This window comes from Canis lupus, chromosome X (genome assembly GCF_011100685.1).
Source record: "Canis lupus familiaris isolate Mischka breed German Shepherd chromosome X, alternate assembly UU_Cfam_GSD_1.0, whole genome shotgun sequence".
Classification (NCBI taxonomy): domain Eukaryota; kingdom Metazoa; phylum Chordata; class Mammalia; order Carnivora; family Canidae; genus Canis; species Canis lupus.
Window position 1 is genome coordinate 67868695 of NC_049260.1, and position 24875 is coordinate 67893569.

Genomic DNA, 24875 nt, shown 5'->3' on the forward strand with positions numbered 1-24875 from the left:
CATTGAACAATCATTTGCTATTTATCCGAAAATCAAATTTCACTAAGCACCTTGTAATTTATCTGCTAACCCTTGCTTTAATTAAAACTGTTTATTATTGTTTAACCCAGTTTGTTCACTATTAGTTTGAGTAAGAAACACTGTTGGCATACCTAATATCTTAGGGAAATCCATGGGACTTTAAGGATAGTGGGAACACTTCTCAGCTATAATGAATGGATTAGTTTAAGTGCTTACTCCAGACTGAAGTATTCTTCCCTTTGAGAGGCACTTAACAGCCTAAGTCACATGATTTCACACTTAATTGTCTGCTTCTATAACTCATTGACTTTTATTCAAGGTGTATCAGCTCCTGAACAGCAAGCGCTGGGTATCATACTTCTTCCAATCCTTCACTGGATATAATATTTGTTATCAGGATAATATTTTATCTGAAAGTTGACTTCTTTCTAATTCATAATTTATAAAGGGACCTATTATGTCAAATTGATCATATAAAGATCCAGAGTAAAACAGAGCCATTTTAGTTTTAGAAGTATCATATCATACTTTCTCAGGCTGGTGACCCTTCATCTGCTCACTACTAGTTTTTGGTTTTCATTTGTCAGCATAATTTCTTTTTCATTTCCCTAAAGAAATGTAACAATTTAGGGATCAAGTTTTTCTTTTCCACATTCAGGAAGGGCAACATTTGAATCATTCATTGTTAAACTCAGACGATGAACACTTTCTTATATTCATGCAAGTCACATCATTACACAGCAGTTGGTCATTTTGTTGTTATTGTTCATCTGTCTGGAAGAGGGAAGCAGGTGTCTTGCTTCTGCCAAATGTAATACTGATGGCACCAACAAAAGAAAGTCTCTTGACAGCTCTATTTAGGGGAAAGCACGCAAATCAAATAGAGAAATATAATTTATTTGTTAAAGAATAAAAGCTGATGACCTGATGGCAGGTGGCTGCATTTTTCCACTGCTGAGTGAGTCAGTGGTGTTCATTTTCTAATCCTGTATTATAATCCTCAAAGCCCAGAGGAAAGAAGAAACACTGAACTATGAAAAAGTGGGAAAATAAGCACTACGTTCATATAGAAAGTCTAGCAGTCTTGATTTTAATTCTTAGGGGAATTTCTTCATTCTGAGTAATTATCAAATGTTTATCTTTTTTCTACAAATAAAGTTCTTGTCAAGTTTAACATCTATTCATCCGGGCCCTAAGGAAGAAATTAAAATTAAGAGTTTGTTCAGCAAATAGATTTCCAAGTGCTATACAAATTATAGCAAGTTTAGCCAACAGGCTCAATAAAAGCAGTCTCCACTTTGCTTCAATGAATGAAGAGGTTGCTGATGTCCTCAACTAGATAACAGTTGTCCTATCTTTATCTTTTAGTTTATACCATTGCATCATATGTGTTGATAAAGGTTTTAATATACACATTTTGAACACCAGCCTTTTAAATCAAAATGCTCAGCCAAAACCCTTTCTCCCTGGCTTACAAAGAGTTACTCTTATTTACCTGACAATCTATGGTTCTAGTACTTGTCTATATTTAATTTCATTAACAATTAGGATTTATCAGGTCTATGGGAAACATTTGTACATAATAGTGAATGTCTTTAAATTCTGAGCAAAATGTTGATGTCATTCAGATGTGAAGACCTATTACAAGATTGAAATAGATTTCTAATGCATTTGTTATACATTTTTGTAGCGTGGAATTTAAATCAGAAAAAAAAAGACAAATGGTTTGATATTTTCACTCATTTACACCAAAACATAATACACTTCGACTAGCTTTAGGCTATTATGGACCTTAACATGCAATGTGACCTTGGTCTGAAAAAGCATGTTTGGTTATCACAGAAACTTAATCATAAGAAGTCATAAGTAGAATCCTTCTTCTTTACTGCCTTTTTCTAGGTCTAGGAAATTTATTGCTTGTGGGACAAGTAGGATATGAACAATGGGCCAAATAGAGTCCAGGGTTATCTCATCTGTGTGAAAACTGCTGCTGAAAATCGATGTGACCCCTGCTACACTGTCATCCCAATTCCCACCCTCTGTGTCCTATTTGTCTTTTGGTAGAAGCTTAGATCTGTGTGCTGTCTCTATGTGTCTCTCTTGGGCCAGATTATCAAAATGAATCATTGCCTGCATACCTCTTATATTTCTATTTATTTTCCTGGTGTTGACTAGGTCCGATGAAATATGATTCTTTGTGCATTTGATCCTCACTGTGGCAAGCAACACCTAATTCAACTGTGTCCATCTCTTTTAAAAAGAGTAATGCTATTTTGAAACTTCAATCTACTATACAGCAACATTACAAAGTATAGACCATGCGACCTGTTTTCATAGTCCATAATAATTTTCCTTTCAGCCAACTTAATAGCATTTATTTCATCTCCAAATAGGTGACTTCTAGGAATTTTAATATAGTTTTAATTTTGTTTTATGCATGATGAATGTATTGCTTTTCTTTTTGCATATCTTGTTTGTAGAAAACTCCTCAGATTCTTATTAATGAGGTTACTTGTATATAGAGTGATACAGAACAAAGGATCTATTAATTTTAAGAATTCTGCCCCAGATAGAAAATATTTATTCAGGGGAAAGATTATATTATCTTAGACTCAGCAGGATGTCAATGTTCTAACTTTGTAGCAGTTCGTTTTGTAAAAATAGATCTTCCAGACTAAATAAATTCATACTTTAAGATTTATAAACAACAGTGCAAAAGCATAAAACCTCTCCAGTTATTATCAATAAATCATTATGAAGTTATTTTTTTAAAGATTTTATTTATTTATTCATGATAGTCACACAGAGAGAGAGAGAGAGAGGCAGAGACACAGGCAGAGGGAGAAGCAGGCTCCATGCACCCGGAGCCCGATGTGGGATTCGATCCCGGGTCTCCAGGATCACGCCCCGGGCCAAAGGCAAGCGCCAAACCGCTGCGCCACCCAGGGATCCCCATTATGAAGTTATTTGATCCACTTATAAAGTGCAGAAAACAAAATACTATCTAAATACAGACTTCAAACCATAGAAATAAGACATAATATTGCTTGGTTAGGTGTTGAGAAATGTACTTTAGAAGCACTAGAGATGCTGCCTAAGACATTTTAGAATTTAGTTTCTTAATAACATATTTCAAATGTTCAAACATTGTAGTTGAAGTAGATCATAGAATTTCTAATATTGTGCTCACTCCCTCTGGAATAGTTACCTCTTCCAAAACCACCACTGGGAAGGAAGGAAGGAAGGAAGGAAGGAAGGAAGGAAGGAAGGAAGGAAGGAAGGAAGGAAGGAAGGAAGGAAGGAAAGAGTTTAGGGTTAATTTCACAACAGTGGAGTTGTACAAGACACATGCATCATGCATTTATAATCAAAATATTATTTTTTATGTTTTATGATAAAACAATTCCTGAGAATATGTTTATTATAGATTCCTGTGCTAAAAGAAAATTAATAGGTTAATTTATACATTTTATTGAATTCCTTTTTTAAAAAAACATTTTATTTATTTATTTGAGAGGGAGCAAGAGAGAGTACAAATGGGGTGGGAGGTGCAGAGGGAGAGGGAGAAGCAGACTCCCCACTGAGCAGGGAGACCTATGCAGACTGATCCTAGGACCGTGGAATCATGGCTTGAGCTAAAGGCAGATGCTTAACGACTGAGCCACCCAGGTGTCATTTTATTGAATTCTTCAAGACCAATAAACAAATGCTTTTTATAACATTTTGGATTCAAATAATATGGGGGGGAGGAGCAAGATGGCGGAAGAGTAGGGTCCCCAAATCACCTGTCTCCACCAAATTACCTAGAAAACCTTCCAATCATCCTGAAAATCTATGAATTGGGCCTGAGAATTAAAGAGAGACCAGCTGGAATGCAACAGTGAGAAGAGTTCGCGCTTCTATCAAGGTAGGAAGACGGGGAAAAAGAAGTAAAGAAACAAAGGCCTCCAAGGGGGAGGGGCCCCGCGAGGAGCCGGGCTGAGGCCGGGGCGAGTGTCCCCAGGACAGGAGAGCCCCGTCCCGGAGACGCAGGAGCTGCACCGACCTTCCCGGGCGGAAAGGGGCTCGCGGGGAGTGGGAGCAGGACCCAGGAGGGAGAGGATGCCCTCGGGCTCCCTGGGACAGTAACAGACACCTGCGCCCCGGGAGAGTGCGCCGAGCTCCCTAAGGGCTGCAGCGCGCACGGCGGGACCCGGCGGGACCCGGAGCAGCTCGGAGGGGCTCAGCCGGCGGCTCCGCGGAGGGGGCTGCGGGGCGGGAGCAGCTCGGAGGGGCTCGGGCAGAGGAAGAGGCTCGGTGCGGAGGGGGCTGCGCGATTCCAGGAGCAGCTCGGGGGGCTCGGGCGGCGGCTCCGCGGAGGGGGCTGCGCGGCCCGGGAGCGCGAATCCACCAGCGCAGGCTCCGGAGCACAGGGCGCCGGGACACAGCCCAGGATCCCGCCTCCCCCGGGACAGGCAGAGGCCGGGAGGGTCCAGGACAGCGAGGACGCTCCTGCCCCAGCTGAGCACATCAGCGGCCCGGCCCGGAGCCTCCAGGCCCTGCAGACGGAGTTCCTGCCGGAGCTGATCCAGGTTTCCAGAGCTGCCCCGCCACTGGGGCTGTTCCTCCTGCGGCCTCACGGGGTAAACACCCCCCACTGAGCCCTGCACCAGGCAGGGGGCACAGCAGCTCCCCCAACTGCTAACACCTGAAAATCAGCACAACAGGCCCCTCCCCCAGAACACCAGCTAGACTGACAACTTCCAGGGGAAGCCAAGGGACTTAAAGTACACAGAATCAGAAGATACTCCCCGGTGGTTCTTTTTTTTGTTGTTGTTTTGTTTTGCTTTTTGATTTGTTTCCTTCCCCCACCCCCCTTTTTTTTTCTCCTTTCCTTTTCTTTCTCTTTTTCTTCTTTTTTTTTCCGTTTTTTTTCTTCCCTTTTTTTTCTCTTTCTCTTTTCTTTCCTTCTTTCTCTCCTCTCTTTTTCTCTTTTTCCCAATACAACTTGCTTTTGGCCACTCTGCACTGAGCAAAATGACTAGAAGGAAAACCTCACCTCAAAAGAAAGAATCAGAAACAGTCCTCTCTCCCACAGAGTTACAAAATCTGGATTACAATTCAATGTCAGAAAGCCAATTCAGAAGCACTATTATACAGCTCCTGGTGGCTCTAGAAAAAAGTATAAAGGACTCAAGAGACTTCATGACTGCAGAATTTAGAGCTAATCAGGCAGAAATTAAAAATCAATTGAATGAGATGCAATCCAAACTAGAAGTCCTAACGACGAGGGTTAACGAGGTGGAAGAATGAGTGAGTGACATAGAAGACAAGTTGATAGCAAAGAGGGAAACTGAGGAAAAAAGAGACAAACAATTAAAAGACCATGAAGATAGATTAAGGGAAATAAACGACAGCCTGACTAGAAAAACCTACGTTTTATTGGGGTTCCCGAGGGTGCCGAAAGGGCCAGAGGGCCAGAATATGTATTTGAACAAACCCTAGCTGAAAACTTTCCTAATCTGGGAAGGGAAACAGGCATTCAGATCCAGGAAATAGAGAGATCCCCCCCTAAAATCAATAAAAACCGTTCAACACCTCGACATTTAATAGTGAAGCTTGCAAATTCCAAAGATAAAGAGAAGATCCTTAAAGCAGCAAGAGACAAGAAATCCCTGACTTTTATGGGGAGGAGTATTAAGGTAACAGCAGACCTCTCCACAGAGACATGGCAGGCCAGAAAGGGCTGGCAGGATATATTCAGGGTCCTAAATGAGAAGAACATGCAACCAAGAATACTTTATCCAGCAAGGCTCTCATTCAAAATGGAAGGAGAGATAAAGAGCTTCCAAGACAGGCAGCAACTAAAAGAATATGTGACCTCCAAACCAGCTCTGCAAGAAATTTTAAGGGGGACTCTTAAAATTCCCCTTTAAGAAGAAGTTCAGTGCAACAATCCACAAAAACAAAGACTGAATAGATACCATGATGAGACTAAACTCCTATCTCTCAATTGTAACTCTGACCGTGAACGGGCTTAATGACCCATCAAAAGGCGCAGGGTTTCAGACTGGATAAAAAAGCAGGACCCATCTATTTGCTGTCTACAAGAGACTCATTTTAGACAGAAGAACACATACAGCCTGAAAATAAAAGGTTGGAGAACCATTTACCATTCGAATGGTCCTCAAAAGAAAGCAGGGGTAGCCATCCTTATATCAGATAAACTAAAATTACCCCAAAGACTGTAGTGAGAGATGAAGAGGGACACTATATCATACTTAAAGGATCTATTCAACAAGAGGACTTAACAATCCTCAATATATATGCCCCGAATGTGGGAGCTGCCAAATATATCAATCAATTATTAACCAAAGTGAAGAAATACTTAGATAATAATACACTTATACTTGGTGACTTCAATCTAGCTCTTTCTATACTCGATAGGTCTTCTAAGCACAACATCTCCAAAGAAACGAGAGCTTTATGATACACTGGACCAGATGGATTTCACAGATATCTACAGAACTTTACATCCAAACTCAACTGAATACACATTCTTCTCAAGCGCACATGGAACTTTCTCCAGAATAGACCACATATTGGGTCACAAATCGGGTCTGAACCGATACCAAAAGATTGGGATTGTCCCCTGCATATTCTCAGACCATAATGCCTTGAAATTAGAACTAAATCACAACAAGAAGTTTGGAAGGACCTCAAACACGTGGAGGTTAAGGACCATCCTGCTAAAAGATAAAAGGGTCAACCAGGAAATTAAGGAAGAATTAAAAAGATTCATGGAAACTAATGAGAATGAAGATACAACCGTTCAAAATCTTTGGGATGCTGCAAAAGCAGTCCTAAGGGGGAAATACATCGCAATACAAGCATCCATTCAAAAACTGGAAAGAACTCAAATACAGAAGCTAACCTTACACATAAAGGAGCTAGAGAAAAAACAGCAAATAGATCCTACACCCAAGAGAAGAAGGGAGTTAATAAAGATTCGAGCAGAACTCAACGAAATCGAGACCAGAAGAACTGTGGAACAGATCAACAGAACCAGGAGTTGGTTCTTTGAAAGAATTAATAAGATAGATAAACCATTAGCCAGCCTTATTAAAAAGAAGAGAGAGAAGACTCAAATTAATAAAATCATGAATGAGAAAGGAGAGATCACTACCAACACCAAGGAAAGACCAACAATTTTAAAAACATATTATGAACAGCTATACACCAATAAATTAGGCAATCTAGAAGAAATGGACGCATTCCTGGAAAGCCACAAACTACCAAAACTGGAACAGGAAGAAATAGAAAACCTGAACAGGCCAATAACCAGGGAGGAAATTGAAGCAGTCATCAAAAACCTCCCAAGACACAAGAGTCCAGGGCCAGATGGCTTCCCAGGGGAATTTTATCAAACGTTTAAAGAAGAAACCATACCTATTCTCCTAAAGCTGTTTGGAAATATAGAAAGAGATGGAGTACTTCCAAATTCGTTCTATGAGGCCAGCATCACCTTAATTCCAAAACCAGACAAAGACCCCACCAAAAAGGAGAATTACAGACCAATATCCCTGATGAACATGGATGCAAAAATTCTCAACAAGATACTGGCCAATAGGATCCAACAGTACATTAAAAATATTATTCACCATGACCAAGTAGGATTTATCCCTGGGACACAAGGCTGGTTCAACACCCGTAAAACAATCAATGTGATTCATCATATCAGCAAGAGAAAAACCAAGAACCATATGATCCTCTCATTGGATGCAGAGAAAGCATTTGACAAAATACAGCTTCCATTCCTGATCAAAACTCTTCAGAGTGTAGGGATAGAGGGAACATTCCTTGACATCTTAAAAGCCATCTATGAAAAGCCCACAGCAAATATCATTCTCAGTGGGGAAGCACTGGGAGCCTTTCCCCTAAGATCAGGAACAAGACAGGGATGTCCATTCTCACCCCTGCTATTCAACATAGTACTGGAAGTCCTAGCCTCAGCAATCAGACAACAAAAAGACATTAAAGGCATTCAAATTGGCAAAGAAGAAGTCACACTCTCCCTCTTCGCCGATGACATGATACTCTACATAGAAAACACAGAAGTATCCACCCCAAGATTGCTAGATCTCATACAGCAATTCGGTAGCGTGGCAGGATACAAAATCAATGCCCAGAAATCAGTGGCATTTCTATACACTAACAATGAGACTGAAGAAAGAGAAATTAAGGAGTCAATCCCATTTACAATTGCACCCAAAAGCATAAGATACCTAGGAATAAACCTAACCAAAGATGTAAAGGATCTATACCCTCAAAACTATAGAACACTTCTGAAAGAAATTGAGGAAGACACAAAGAGATGGAAAAATATTCCATGCTCATGGATTGGCAGAATTAATATTGTGAAAATGTCAGTGTTACCCAGGGCAATATACACGTTTAATGCAATCCCTATCAAAATACCATGGACTTTCTTCAGAGAGTTAGAACAAATTATTTTAAGATTTGTGTGGAATCAGAAAAGACCCCGAATAGCCAGGGGAATTTTAAAAAAGAAAACCATATCTGGGGGCATCACAATGCCAGATTTCAGGTTGTACTACAAAGCTGTGGTCATCAAGACAGTGTGGTACTGGCACAAAAACAGACACATAGATCAGTGGAACAGAATAGAGAATCCAGAAGTGGACCCTGAACTTTATGGTCAACTAATATTCGATAAAGGAGGAAAGACTATCCATTGGAAGAAAGACAGTCTCTTCAATAAATGGTGCTGGGAAAATTGGACATCCACATGCAGAAGAATGAAACTAGACCACTCTCTTTCACCATACACAAAGATAAACTCAAAATGGATGAAAGATCTAAATGTGAGACAAGATTCCATCAAAATCCTAGAGAAGAACACAGGCAACACCCTTTTTGAACTCGGCCATAGTAACTTCTTGCAAGATACATCCACGAAGGCAAAAGAAACAAAAGCAAAAATGAACTATTGGGACTTCATCAAGATAAGAAGCTTTTGCACAGCAAAGGATACAGTCAACAAAACTCAAAGACAACCTACAGAATGGGAGAAGATATTTGCAAATGACATATCAGATAAAGGGCTAGTTTCCAAGATCTATAAAGAACTTATCAAACTCAACACCAAAGAAACAAACAATCCAATCATGAAATGGGCAAAAGACATGAACAGAAATCTCACAGAGGAAGACATAGACATGGCCAACATGCACATGAGAAAATGCTCTGCATCACTTGCCATCAGGGAAATACAAATCAAAACTACAATGAGATACCACCTCACACCAGTGAGAATGGGGAAAATTAACAAGGCAGGAAACAACAAATGTTGGAGAGGATGCGGAGAAAAGGGAACCCTCATACACTGTTGGTGGGAATGTGAACTGGTGCAGCCACTCTGGAAAACTGTGTGGAGGTTCCTCAAACAGTTAAAAATATACCTGCCCTACGACCCAGCAATTGCACTGTTGGGGATTTACCCCAAAGATACAAATGCAATGAAACACCGGGACACCTGCACCCCGATGTTTATAGCAGCAATGGCCACGATAGCCAAACTGTGGAAGGAGCCTCGGTGTCCAACAAAAGATGAATGGATAAAGAAGATGTGGTTTATGTATACAATGGAATATTACTCAGCTGTTAGAAATGACAAATACCCACCATTTGCTTCAACGTGGATGGAACTGGAGGGTATTATGCTGAGTGAAGTAAGTCAGTCGGAGAAGGACAAACATTATATGTTCTCATTCATTTGGGGAATATAAATAATAGTGAAAGGGAATATAAGGGAAGGGGGAAGAAATGTGTGGGAAATATCAGAAAGGGAGACAGAACGTAAAGACTGCTAACTCTGGGAAACGAACTAGGGGTGGTGGAAGGGGAGGAGGGCGGGGGGTGGGAGTGAATGGGTGACGGGCACTGGGGGTTATTCTGTATGTTAGTAAATTGAACACCAATAAAAAATAAATTAAAAAAATAATATGAAACTGTTAATTCTATAAAATAATTGCTTAGCATTTTTATCAGTATAGATTTTGGGAAATTGGAAGTTGTAAAAGAAAAGAATTTGGAAAAGGTGATCTCTATTAAAAACATTTTATTCAGAGATAATGCTGTCCCATTACAAATCTCACAGAAGTTTCCCAGAATTCTATGCCACAGCTTTCCATACAGTAAATAGGGCATGTCATTTGCTATGCAGCAAACAATGATGACTATGAAATCTGTGTGGTTCAAGACTGCATACTAGATGTATAGGCTGCTTGCAATTACAAAATTAGCTATATCTGTACAATAAATCCATATTTCTATCACCACTGGAACCAGAACCAATAGCTAGATTTTTGTGGAAATTGTTTAGGTCCAGATTCAAGCCTAGGTTTTTCTTTTCTTGGATGATTTTTGTAATATATGGGGTCACTGAAAATTTTTCTGACCAGGGATATGCATATTTTCAAACTTTGTTTGTGGCCCATTACTGAAGTAAAGAGACTGTGGTGAGTAGAGTAATTTTGTCTGAGGTACTATGATTTACCCCTCATGCACTGTAGTTGAAGGCATTTAAGAATTCCAGGGTTTGGGGACACCTGGGCAGCTCAGTTGGTGAAGCAACAACTCTTGGTTTCAGCAAGGGTCATAATCTCAGAGTCCTGAGATCGAGCCCTGCGTCAGGCTCTGTGCTAGGTTGGGTGTATGCTTGAGATTCTCTCTCTTCCTCTTCCTTTGCCCCTTTCTCCCATTCTCTCTCTTTCTCAAAAAATAGGTGAATGAAAAAAAAAGAGAGAACACCAGGGTTTGTTTGATTACCTTCCAAGATCACTTCTTTGTAGCCTTTTATACTTACCTATGTTAAAAAAGAAAAAAATCTCCAGTTTCTAATTGCAGGGAAAACTTTGCTATCTGGTTCATACATCTCACATAAAAGATTTGCAATCAGAATTCAAAGATATAGTCATGTAGTTAGGTTCCCAGTGTAAGAGAAAATTCCTTTTGTAATTAGATAGATCTGTTCAAGACAAATTTGAAACATTTTATTAAACAAAAATTCTATTGGAAGCTAAGAAAGAATCTTGTTAATGTAATGAAGATGTGAGAGAAGATAATATAAAAATAAAAGGAGAAAATACAGCTTGTGTTTATATGCCACAGGTGATATTTTTTCATAAGTAATATTCTTCAAAATAAAAGGTAACACCAGAAATAATCAAAATTCCTGTCAGCTAGTAAATAATTAAACAGAGGGCAATGTATCCATGTAATGGAATACTTTTCAGCAATATAAAGGAAGAAACCACTGAAACATGCTACCACATGGATGAACGTCAAAAACATTCTGCTAAGTAAAAGAAGCCAGACATAAAAGACCACATATTGCATCTATTTGTATAAAATATCCAGAATAGGCAGTCCTATAGAGATAGAAAGTAAATTAGCTGTTGCCAAGGGCTGGGGCTGGGGCAGGAGATTAACTGTAAGTGGGCATCAGGAGTATTTTTGTGGTGATCAAGCTGTTCTAATATACATTTGTGATGTATTTTACATCTAATTACTCACAATTATAGGAAACTACTCTGTACTACTCTCATATCCACTGAAAATCATTGAAATGTACACTTAAGATAGGTGAATTTTATTATGTATGAATTATACTTTGATAAAGATATTAAAGAATGGAGATGATAGATAGATGATAGATAGATGACAGTTTTTTAAAAAAATGCAGTGTATGCTTTACAAGAAGGTGATCTGGTTATTTAATTTATAGGTATTCATAAACATATCATAAATTTGTTTCTCCAAGTCTCATGCCTCTTTAGCAGCAAATGTTGTTTCATTTTCACTGATTATTTACTGAAACATTTATTTTAAGAAAGTAGAGGCAGCTGGGGGATAGGTATGAGTTCCAATTGAGAGTTTTCCATCATCTAGTTATAGAAATAAAATATTTATAGATGCTATTAGAGGTAAAGGAAACACAGTGAAGTTTTTGAGCTCTTAATTCGTGAATGCTCTGATATTAATTTTCTTTTTGCAGAAGAGGTACCATTTCAAATTCCAACAATGAAGTCACCCTTGGACAAGATCCAACTGACTCCTGGGCAGGCATTGCCTCCTGGATTTCCTGGACCACTCATTTTCGCTGATAGTCTGTCCTCCGTGGAGACACTGTTGACCAACATTCAGGTCAACAATATTTCTATAAACAAAATAAATGTAATACAAGACATTAGCATCTACATAAATTATTTCACATTTGAGAAACTAAAACAGATAAGATGAACTGCATGTCATTTTCTGTACTTTGACAGGGTCTGCTGAAAGTGGCTTTGGATAACGCTCACATCCAGGAGAAGCAGATTCAACAAGAAAAAAAGGAACTGCGAATGGAGCTCTATAGAGAGAGAGAAATTAGAGAAAACCTTGAAAGACAACTTGCAGTTGAGCTTCAAAGCAGAAGTAAGTTTAACAAGTTCAATTACAGAATAAACATTTTGTTGTAAATATATTCAATAATAGTAGAAATATTCTTAGGGATAGCTTGGAACTACTGAAAAAAATGACAGGCTAAGAATCAAATACTGTGTGCAATTCACAAGGTAAGATATTTATACTCTTTCTCTTTAATTATAAAAGATAATGAAATATATCTGACTTCAGGCCACTTGCAGATTTAGAAAACATGAATATTCTTAGCTTCCTCACAATTTCATAAAATATTCCTGGATGCAAATAATCTAATAATTTCTTGTAGACGAAATGCTCTTTGCCAAGAACAGTGATAGATAAATAAGATAAATAAAACTCAGTCCTTGTCTTTGAGAGATTTACATTTTAGAGGGCCAGCACAACCAACCAGTTAATTCAAGACAATGTGGCAAGAACAATGAAGCACAGTATATATGGCTATACAGAGAAGGGGTAGTTAGTTCAGTTTGGTGGGGAAGTGAATAGTTGAGGAAGGCTCCCTGTTGCTGACACTTGAACCTGAGTATTGAAGATTGGCAGGCTAAGTAAGGGCAGGAAAGTATCTGAGTGATTTGGACATTCTCAATAGAGGTATCAGTAAGCATAGGCATGAAGGCAAGAAGCTTTATACATGGGCAACTATAAACAGATTGTTATTACTCTGAATTTAATGAAGTGAATCATGGGAGATGATGTAGAAAGATGAAAGTAGAAGCTAAATTGTGAAGGAAATTTTTAACCATGTAAAATTTTAGCTTGGATTTTATCCTATAGGTAATGGGAAGTAATAAAGAAATAAGCAGGGGGATGATCTGGTCTGATATCAATTAAACCACTTTAGTGTTGGGAATAGAGAGAGGGCTTGGAGTAAGACTACAAACAAGGAATTTATGTAAAAGGAGTTTGCTCTCATCCTGGCAGTGGAGATGAGGACTGAATTTGGATAGCATAAGTAGGGATGGAGATAAAAGAGAGAGAAAGGAGAGATAATCTTCACAAATAGAATTAACTTTCAAACCATGGGTAGACATTAGGTCATGTACAGATGTGGATAAAGACACTAGTTCATATAAAAACCAGGAAAATTTTAAATCTTCACTTCAGCCAATAATTTTCACCTTTTCCTTACATTTACCTTAAATACTAAATAGCAGCAAGAGTGTCGATTGTGAATTTCAACTTCTTCTCTTCTCTGCTTATTCTTCTATGGAAGGGTAACAAAGTAAATGCTAAATAAAATAGAGAGTGAGAAGGGGAAGGAAAAAAAGAGAAAATCCACAAGATAGATAATGCCTCCTTAACCAAGGAAGAATAATTCCAGTTGAGTGAAATCCACTAACTTTACCTTATTCCAAAGTTGTATATTATATTCCAAAATTTTTGGCAAGCAATTGAAAACTTACAGTATATTTTCCTTAAGGCCCAGGAATCATTATTAGTCCAGTTCAAAATATAAATTCAGTCACTTCATTTAAAAAGAATTAAATGTCTTTAAAAAATAAAATCTTAAAAAAATGGAGGAAACCTGGTTGGCTCAGTTAGTAGAGCATGTGACTCCTGATCTCAAGACTATAAGTTCAAACCCTACATTGGGTGGAGAGTTCAAATAAATAAACAAACAAATAAATACAATCTTAAAAACAAAAGAATTAAACCTCTCATTATCTTGTCAAAATCATTAAATACTATTAAGCAAAACCTAACTTGTCTTTTTAAAGTTTAGAAAAATCCATTTATATCTGGTGTTTGATATGCAAAATAATTATAATTAACAATCATAAAAACACACATTTTTAGTAGAATGATTTTTTATACTAAAGAACTTAATAATCATATGTCAAATATAACATTCCCAGATTAGCATATGTGTAACTACTACATAGAGTAAAATTGGCTTCTAACTTTTAGAGTTATACCAATTTCTGTTCATTAACTCCTCTTAGATTCTTGAGGTATATCTTTATAATTACTATCACATCTATTATCTTTTAAAAAGGTCTAGACAGGGACACCTGGGTGGCTCAGCAGTTGGGCATCTGCCTTCCAATCAGGGCATGATCCCGGGATCCTGGATCAAGTCCCACATCAGGCTCCTTGCAGGGAGCCTGCTTCTCCCTCTGCCGATGTCTCTGCTGTGTCTCTCATGAATAGATAAATAAAATCTTTAAAAAAAGGCTAGACATGATAGGGGCACCTGAGTATCTCAGTTTGTTGAGCACCGGCCTTCAGCTCAGGTTATGATCCTGGGGTCCTGGGATCAATCCCCAAGTTGAGCTCCCTGCTCAGCAGAAAGCTTGCTTCTCCCTCTCTTCTCCATCTTTCTCCCTTTCCCTCTACCCATGCTCCCCCATCACCCTTCGTGCTCTCCCCCCATTCCTGCTCCTGCTCTCTGACACACCATGTTGTCTCACTTGCACTCTCAAATAAAATCTTTAAAAAAATAAAAAGGCCTAGACATGGTTGACGTAATATTATATCTATTATCAAATTTATTCTAAAGTATTTGTATTTAATAAATGTAGCACATTATGATGTAATAATAATACCACTGCTACTATCATTACATACCACATTATCACTACTACTATCATTACTGTCACTACTACTACTACTACTACTACTACTACTGGTGGGTAATGCTTATCAATTGTTATGTGCTAAGCACTGTTTTTAACATTTTACATCTAATTACTCACAATTATAGGAAACTACTCTGTTATCCTCAATTGATGTAGAAAAATTATGTACTTCATCTCTATGAAGCTCAGTATTCTCATCTATTACAATAGTTGAACTGGATAATAACTTAAATTCCTTTCTAGTTCCCTAAATATCTCATATCCACTATAACTAACTTTTTATTACAAAAGGGGAACTTTTTATCTGAAGTCATATGATAGAAAAGAAAGAGGGGGAGGAATTGATCTTATGCTTAGAAGTAACAACAGTCCAAGTATATCAAAAGAATAGTAACTATATATTTGTATAAAACTACATGTGTAAATATTATATTATTTAATGCTATCATTAAATGCATGTAGTTAGTGAAAGTAGAAAATAATTTTCTACCACTTCTACCATTGCCATACAATTGGATGTTTATTATAAAGCATATGCACTGGAAAGGTGAAAGCAAAAAGAAGTAAATTGTATGTATAATTCTGGTTATAATAAAACTATTATTTTATATATAATATTATATATTATTATCTTTTTTTCCAATTAAAATGTAATGAGATATAGTCCCAGAAAATGCTCAGTACATATTAGGTCCAAAATACATGAAAGTTATTATTATTTATTTATATATTTAAAAATGTAATATGCTAATGCTGTGGGATTGTTGAACACGGTGGTCAAGAGAGAATTCTTGAGACATTTTATGGTGCAACTTAATAAGTTTATTGAAGTAGCACGAGGACAGGACCCACGGGCAGAAAGAGCTGTACTTTTTGCTATATGAAGCTGGTGGTTATAAGCTTAGTACTCAAAGGGGAGGAGATGTGCAAGGATTATTATAGCATAAATGTCTTCTTCAAATAGCTTCACATAAAACTGCTTTCACAAGATTTCTCAGATGCTAATCATTCAGTTCATATTAGCTATGAGTGGGTTTACCCACAGTCATGAGATCCTTTAAAAGTGTAGCAGTCAGCACATATGTGATCACTATCAAAACAACGCAGTCTATAGGTCAGTCTTCTGAGCTAAAGGTGAACATTTTTTCTGCTTCTATCTCTCCTCACTGTGCCATTGTAATATACATAATCATAAATTTCAAGAAAAACTATATTATAGAATACTTTTGAGCCAATAATTTTACTGGAAGCAAAATTGTGTATTATCAAGGACATTAAGTTATAAATTATTTTTAATAAATTAAGATTTCTGATTTAAGTAATTTGTTAAATGCTTTATATTAATGATGATAAATAAGTATAATTAAAATAGAAAAACAGCTTTATGTTGAACCTCATTTAATAATCTTTTACCCAAACCAACAGAAACCAGGGGTGCCTGGGTGGCTTGTCAGTTAAGCATCAGATTCCTGGTTTTGGCTCAGGTCATGATCTCCTGAGTTGTATGATAGATCCCACACTCAGTGGGGAGTCTGCTTGAAGATTCTCTCCCTCTGCCCTTCCTCACTCTCAAAATAAATAAATCTTTTAAAAAAATAACAGAAACCATACATTCTCAGTGTCTTTGTTTCAAGTTTTCCAATTTTGTTATTACCTCAAAGCTCTGAATTTTTGTTTCACATGAATGTAAATTTACATGGGTGTCTAATTCTTTTCAAGTTGCTGAAGGTTACTTATTTATTTATTTATTTAGATTTTATTTATTTATTTGAGAGAGAGAGAGAGAGAGAGAGAGGCAGAGACACAGGCAGAGGGAGAAGCAGGTTCCATTCCATGCAGGAAGCCTGATATGGAACTCCATCCTGGGTCTCCAGGACCACATCCTGGGCTGAAGGTGGTGCTAAACTGCTGAGCAACTGGGGCTGCCCAGCTGTAGGTTATTTATGTGAAAGACATTGAACTGTGAAATAAATACAAGTGAAACAAATTAGCATCATAATTAGTTTAAAATATATTTTAATTATATGTGAACACTTTAAACATTTTTTAAATGCCAAAATTTTAAAGTTTGCATATTTCTTGAATGTTTTTCTACTTTCACAATAAAAAATATCTTCAATTTTTAAAAACTGATTCAGGGGGACCTGGGTGGTTCAGTGGTTAAGCATCTGCCTTTGGTCAGGTCATGATCCCAGGGTCCTGGGATCAAGTCCCACATCAAGCTCCCACTGGGGAGCCTGCTTCTTCCTCTGCCTGTGTCTCTGTCTCTGTGTTTCTCATAAATAAATAAATAAAATCTTTAAAAAAGTAAAATTAAAAAGAATGATTCAGAAAGACTGTAAAGATTGGTAGGCTTAAAACCCTTCTATGAGCCAATATATTGAAGGAACCCAATAATTCTATCTAAGAAATTATCAAACATTTAATGCTATCACTAAGTGCATGTAGTTAGTGAAGGTACAAAATAATTTTCTACCACGACTACCATTGCCATACAAATGCATGTTTATTATAAAGCGTATGAACTGGAAAGGTGAAAGCAAAAAGAAGTAAATTGTATGATTTAACACTCTGGTTGAACCTAATGAGATCTGGAACCAAAATAAACTAATGATATGCATTTATGTCTCTCTCAGTATCTATTTATGGTTTATAATCCACCAAAATAGGCAACATTATTTTATTGACTAAAGTTTTGCCAACTAATTACCTTTTCACGTTTCAGCTACCATGCAAAAACGTCTGAAGAAGGAGAAAAAAGCCAAGAGAAAACTGCAGGAAGCCTTGGAATATGAATCAAAGCGCCGGGAACAAGTGGAACAAGCATTTAAGCAAGCCACTACTAGTGACAGTGGCCTGAGAATCTTGAAAGGTAGTATTTGTTTTTTTTTGTTTGTATGTTTTGTTTTTTTTTAATAAATTAATTTTTTATTGGTGTTCAATTTACCAACATACAAACACCCAGTGCTCATCCCGTCAAGTGTCCCCCTCAGTGCCCGTCACCCACTCACCCCCACCTCCCGCCCTCTGCCCCTTCCACCAGTCCTAGTTCGTTTCCCAGAGTTAGGAGTCTTTATGTTCTGTCTCCCTTTCTGATATTTCCCACACATTTCTCCTCCCTTCCCTTATATTCGCTTTCACTATTATTTATATTCCCCAATGAATGAGAACTTATCATGTTTGTCCTTCTCCGATTGACTCATTTCACTCAGCATAATACCCTCCAGTTCCATCCACCTTGAAACAAATGGTGGGTATCTGTCATTTCTATTTCTAATGGCTGAGTAATATTCCATTGTATACATAAACTACATATTCTTGACCCATTCATCTTTCGATGGACACCGAGGCTCCTTCCACAGTTTGGCTATTGTGGACATTGCTGCTAGAAACATTGGGGTGCAAGTGTCCCAGCGTTTCATTGCATCTGAATCTTTTGGGTAAATCCCCAACAGTGCAATTCCTGGGGCGTAGGGTAGGTCTATTTTTAACTCTTTGAGGAACCTCCACACAGTTTTCCAGAGTGGCTGCACCAGCTCACATTCCCACCAACAGTACAAGAGGGTTCCCTTTTCTCCACATCCTCTCCAACATTTGTGGTTTCCTGCCTTGTTAATTTTCCCAATTCTCACTGGTGTGAGGTGGTACCTCATTGTGGTTTTGATTTGTATTTCCCTGATGGTAAGTGATGCAGAGCATTTTCTCATGTGCATGTTGGCCATGTCTATGTCTTCCTCTGTGAGATTTCTCTTCAGGTCTTTTGCCCATTTCATGATTGGATTGTTTGTTTCTTTGGTGTTGAGTTTAATAAGTTCTTTATAGATCTTGGAAACTAGCCCTTTATCTGATAGGTCATTTGCAAATATCTTCTCCCATTCTGTAGGTTGTCTTTGAGTTTTGTTGACTGTATCCTTTGCTGTGCAAAAGCTTCTTATCTTGATGAAGTCCCAATAGTTGATTTTTGCTTTTGTTTCTTTTGCCTTCGTGGATGTATCTTGCAAGAGGTTATTGTGGCCGAGTTCAAAAAGGGTGTTGCCTGTGTTCTCCTCTAGGATTTGGATGGAATCTTGTCTCACATTTAGATCTTTCATCCCTTTGGAGTTTATCTTTGTGTATGGTGAAAGAGAGTGGTCTAGTTTCATTCTTCTGCATGTGGATGTCCAATTTTCCCAGCACCATTTATTGAAGAGACTGTCTTTCTTCCAATGGATAGTCTTTACTGCTTTATCAAATATCAGTTGACCATAAAGTTCAGGGTCCACTTCTGGGTTCTCTATTCTGTTCCACTGATCTATGTGTCTGTTTTTGTGCCAGTACCACACTGTCTTGATGACCACATCTTTGTAGTACAACCTGAAATCTGGCATTGTGATGCCCCCAGATATGGTTTTCTTTTTTTAATTCCCCCTGGCTATTCGGGGTCTTTCTGATTCCACACAAATCTTAAAATAATTAGTTCTAACTCTCTGAAGAAAGTCCATGGTATTTTGATAGGGATTGCATTAAACGTGTAAATTGCCCTGGGTAACATTGACATTTCCACAATATTAATTCTGCCAATCCATGAGCATGGAATATTTTTCCATCTCTTTGTGTCTTCCTCAATTTCTTTCAGAAGTGTTCTATAGTTTTTATATAGTTTTATAGATCGTTTTATAGTTGTATAGATGTTTATAGTTTTATAGATCCTTTACCTCTTTGGTTAGGTTTATTCCTAGGTATCTTCTGCTTTTGGTTGCAATTGTAAATAGGATTGACTCCTTAATTTCTCTTTCTTCAGTCTCATTGTTAGTGTATAGAAATGCCATTGATTTCTGGGCATTGATTTTGTATCCTGCCACGCTACCAAATGGCTGTATGAGTTCTAGCAATCTTGGGGTGGAGGCTTTTGGGTTTTCTATGTAGAGTATCAGGTCATCAGCGAAGAGGGAGAGTTTGATTTCTTCTTTGCCAATTTGAATGCCTTTAATGTCTTTTTGTTGTCTGATTGCTGAGGCTAGGACTTCCAATACTATGTTGAATAGCAGTGGTGAGAGTGGACATCCCTGTCTTGTTCCTGATCCTAGGGGAAAGGCTCCCAGTGCTTCCCCAATGAGAATGATATTTGCTGTGGGCTTTTCGTAGATGGCTTTTAAGATGTTGAGGAAAGTTCCCTCTATCCCTACACTCTGAAGAGTTTTGATCAGGAATGGATGCTGTATTTTGTCAAATGCTTTCTCTGCATCTAATGAGAGGATCATATGGTTCTTGGTTTTTCTCTTGCTGATATGATGAATCACATTGATTGTTTTACGAATGTTGAACCAGTCTTGTGTTCCGGGGATAAATCCTCTTGGTCATGGTGAAAATTTTCTTAATGTGCTCTGGATCCTATCGGCTAGTATCTTGTTGAGAATTTTTGCATCCATGTTCATCAGGGATATTGGTCTGTAATTCTCCTTTTTGGTGGGGTCTTTGTCTGGTTTTGGAATTAAGGTGATGCTGGCCTCATAGAACGAATTTGGAAGTACTCCATCTCTTTCTATCTTTCCAAACAGCTTTAGTAGAATAGGTATGATTCCTTCTTTAAACATTTGATAGAATTCCCCTGGGAAGCCATCTGGCCCTGGACTCTTGTGTCTTGGGAGGTTTTTGATGACTGCTTCAATTTCCTCCCTGGTTAATGGCCTGTTCAAGTTTTCTATTTCTTCCTGTTCAGTTTTGGTAGTTTGTGGCTTTCCAGGAATGCGTCCATTTCTTTAGGTTGCCTAATTTATTGGCGTATAGCTGTTCATAATATGTTTTTAAAATCGTTTGTATTTCCTTGGTGTTGGTAGTGATCTCTCCTTTCTCATTCATGATTTTATTATTTTGACTCTTCTCTCTTCTTTTTAATAATACTGGCTAATGGTTTATCTATCTTATTAATTCTTTCATAAAACCAACTCCTGGTTCTGTCGATCTGTTCCACAGTTCTTCTGGACTCGATTTCATTGAGTTCTGCTCGAATTTTAATTAACTCTCTTCTTCTGCTGGGCGTAGGGTCCATCTGCTGTTTTTTATCTAGCTCCTTTTTGTGTAAGGTTAGCTTTTGTATGTGAGTTCTTTCCAGTTTTTGAATGGATGCTTGTATTGCGATGTATTTCCCCCTTAGGACTGCTTTTGCTGCATCCCAAAGATTTTGAATGGTTGTATCTTCATTCTCATTAGTTTCCATGAATCTTTTTAATTCTTCCTTAATTTCCTGGTTGAACCTTTCATCTTTTAGCAGGATGGTCCTTAACCTCAACGTGTTTGAAATCCTTTCAAACTTCTTGTTGTGATTTAGTTCTAATTTCAAGGCATTATGGTCTGAGAATATGCAGGGGACAATCCCAATATTTTGGTATCGGTTCAGACCCGATTTGTGACCCAATATGTGGTCTATTCTGGAGAAAGTTCCATGTGCACTTGAGAAGAATGTGTATTCAGTTAAGTTTGGATGTAAAGTTCTGTAGATATCTGTGAAATCCTCTGGTCCAGAGTATCACTTAAAGCTCTCGTTTCTTTGGAGATGTTGTGCTTAGAAGACCTATTGAGGGTAGAAAGAGCTAGATTGAAGTCACCAAGTATCAGTGTATTATTATCTAAGTATTTCTTCACTTTGGTTATTAATTGGTTTAAATATTTGGCAGCTCCCACATTCGGGGCATATATATTGAGGATTGTTAAGTCCTCTTGTTGGATAGATCCTTTAAGTATGAGATAGTGTCCCTCTTCATCTCTCACTACAGTCTTCGGGGTAAATTTTAGTTTATCTGATAGAAGGATGGCTACCCCTGCTTTCTTTTGAGAACCATTTGAATGGTAAATTGTTATCCAACCCTTTATTTTCAGACTGTAGGTGTCCTTCTGTCTAAAATTAGTCTCTTGTAGACAGCAAATAGATGGGTCCTGCTTTTTTATCCAGTCTGAAACCCTGCGCCTTTTGATGGGGTCATTAAGCCCATTCACGTTCAGAGTTACTATTGACAGATATGAGTTTAGTGTCATCATGATATCTATTCAGTCCTTGTTTTTGTGGATTGTTCCACTGAACTTCTTCTTAAAGGGGAATTTTAAGAGTTCCCCTTAAAATTTCTTGCAGAGCTGGTTTGGAGGTCACATATTCTTTCAATTCCTGCCTGTCTTGGAAGCTCTTTATCTCTCCTTCCATTTTGAATGAGGGCCTTGCTGGATAAAGTATTCTTGGTTGCATGTTCTTCTCATTTAGGACCCTGAATATATCCTGCCAGCCCTTTCTCGCCTTCCAGGTCTCTGTGGAGTGGTCTGCTGTTACCCTAATATTCCTCCCCATAAAAGTCAGGGCTTTCTTGTCTCTTGGTGCTTTAAGGATCTTCTCTTTATCTTTGGAATTTGCAAGCTTCACTATTAATTGTCGAGGTGTTGAACGGTTTTTATTGATTTTAGGGGGGGATCTCTCTATTTCCTGGATCTGAATGCCTGTTTCCCTTCCCAGATTAAGAAAGTTTTCAGCTAGGGTTTGTTCAAATACATATTCTGGCCCTCTGGCCCTTTCGGTGCCCTCTGGAACCTCAATTAAACGTAGGTTTTTCTTCCTCAGGCTGTCGTTTATTTCCCTTTATCTGTCTTCATGGTCTTTTAATTGTCTGTCTTTTTTTTCTCATTTTCCCTCTTTGCCATCCACTTGTCTTCTATGTCACTCACTCCTTCTTCCACCTCGTTATCCCTTGTCATTGGGACTTCTAGTTTGGATTGCATCTCATTCAATTGATTTTTAATTTCTGGCTGATTGGATCTAAATTCTGCAGTCATGAAGTCTCTTGAGTCCTTTATGGTTTTTTCTAGAGTCACCAGTAGCTGTATAATAGTGCTTCTGAATTGGCTTTCTGACATTGAATTGTAATCCAGATTTTGTAACTCTGTGGGAGAGAGGACTGTTTCTGATTCTTTCTTTTGAGGTGAGGTTTTCCTTCTAGTCATTTTGCTTAGTGCAGAGTGGCCAAAAACAAGTTGTATTGGGAAAAGGAGAAAAAGAGAGAGAGAGAGAAGGAAATAAAAGAGAAAAAGAAAAAAGGAAGAAAAACAGGAAAAAAGAGAAGAAAAAGAGAAAGAAAAAGAAAGATGAAAAAAAGGGGGGGGGAAGCAATCAGAAAAAAAAAAAAACAACAACACACGGGGGAGTATCTTCTGCTTCTGTGTACTTTAAGTCCCTTGACTTCCCCTGGAACTTGTCCGTCTAGCTGGTCTTCTGGGGGAGGGGCCTGTTGTGCTGATTTTCAGGTGTTAGCACTTCGGGGAGCTGCTCTGCCCCCTGCCTGGTGCAGGTCTCAGTGGGGTTTGTTTACCCCGTGAGGCCCCTGGAGGAACAACCCCAGTGGCGGCGGCAGCTCTGGAAACCTGGTTTCAGCCCCTGCAGTAACTGCGGAGCTCTCCGTCCAAAGGGGCCTGGATGCTCCGGGGCGGGGCCGCTGATCTGCTCAGCTTGGGGTCGCCTGGTGGCAGGAGCGTCCTTGCTGTCCTGGGCCCTCCTGGCCTCTGCCTGTCCAGGGGGGAGGCCAGATCCTGGGCTGTGTCCCGGCGCCATGTGCTCCTGGTCTGCGCTGTTGGATTCGCTCCCGGCCTCGCAGACCCCACCGCGGAGCCGCCGCCCGAGCCCCTCCGAGTCCTGCCGTGCGCGCTGCATCCCTTTAGGGAGCTCGGCGCACTCTCCTGGGACCGCAGGTGTCTGCTAGTGTCCCAGGGAGCCCGAGGGCATCCCCGCCCTCCTGGGGTCCTGCTCTAACTCCCTGCGGGTGCCTTTCACCCGGGAAGGTCGGTGCAGCTCCTGCTTCTCCGGGACGGGGCTCTCCTGTCCTGGGGTCACTCGCCCCAGCCTTAGCCCGGCTCCTCGCGGGGCTCCTCCCCCTTGGATGCCTTTTGTTTCTTTATTTCTTACCCCCGCCCCGCCCCGTCGTCCTACCTTGATAGAAGCGCGAACTCTTGTCACTGTAGCATTCCAGCTGTTCTTTTTTAAAATCTCAGTCCGAATTCGTAGATTTTCAGGATGATTTGAAGGTTATCTATGTAGTTTGGTGGGGACAGGTGATTTGGAGACCCTACTCTTCCTCTATCTTGCCCCTCTTGAAAGGTAGTATTTGATTTGACTTTAACTCTCAAGGTACAGAAAGAAAAAAAAAACCAACCTGATTTATTTTTTTATAATATATATATATATTTTTAATTTTTATTTATTTATGATAGTCACACAGAGAGAGAGAGAGAGAGAGGCAGAGACACAGGCAGAGGGAGAAGCAGGCTCCATGCACCGGGAGCCCGACGTGGGATTCGATCCCCGGTCTCCAGGATCGCGCCCTGGGCCAAAGGCAGGCGCCAAACCGCTGCCCTACCCAGGGATCCCAAAAACAACCTGATTTAAAAAGAGAGAGGAAGAGAGAAAGAAAGACAGAAAGAAGAAAGAAAGAGAGAGGGAAAGGAGGGAAGGAAGGAAAACCTAGAAAAAAAAAGAAGGAAGGGAGGGTGAAAAGGAAGGAGAAAAGGAAGAAAGGGAAAGAGGAAGGCAGGGAGGAAGGGAGGAAAGAAGGAAAAGAAGGAAGGAAGGAAAGAAGGAAGGAAGAGGCTTTGTTCAACAATAATTTAAAAATCAATTTGAGGCCAGGCTCTTTAGGTTATGAATTAAATGTGTCAAAATAATCCCTATTCTGGGAGATACAAATATCCTAGGAATAACATGAAACCCTGCTGACTTTTGCAATAGAAACAGTAATGCTGATAACCTTCTTGTTTTTAAAATGTAAGTATTTTATG

General features: G+C 39.0%; 1 protein-coding gene across 1 annotated transcript in view; it reads left to right on the forward strand.

Moving 5' to 3' along the window:
- The window catches only part of DACH2 (dachshund family transcription factor 2), a 165333-nt gene that overhangs the window by 137545 nt on the left and 2913 nt on the right, over positions 1 to 24875 (forward strand). The window contains exons 5-7 of the mRNA XM_038588811.1: positions 12080 to 12228; positions 12354 to 12501; positions 17815 to 17961. Of these exons, the coding sequence (XP_038444739.1) occupies positions 12080 to 12228; positions 12354 to 12501; positions 17815 to 17961 (444 nt within the window). The remainder of the gene's footprint in view (positions 1 to 12079; positions 12229 to 12353; positions 12502 to 17814; positions 17962 to 24875) is intronic.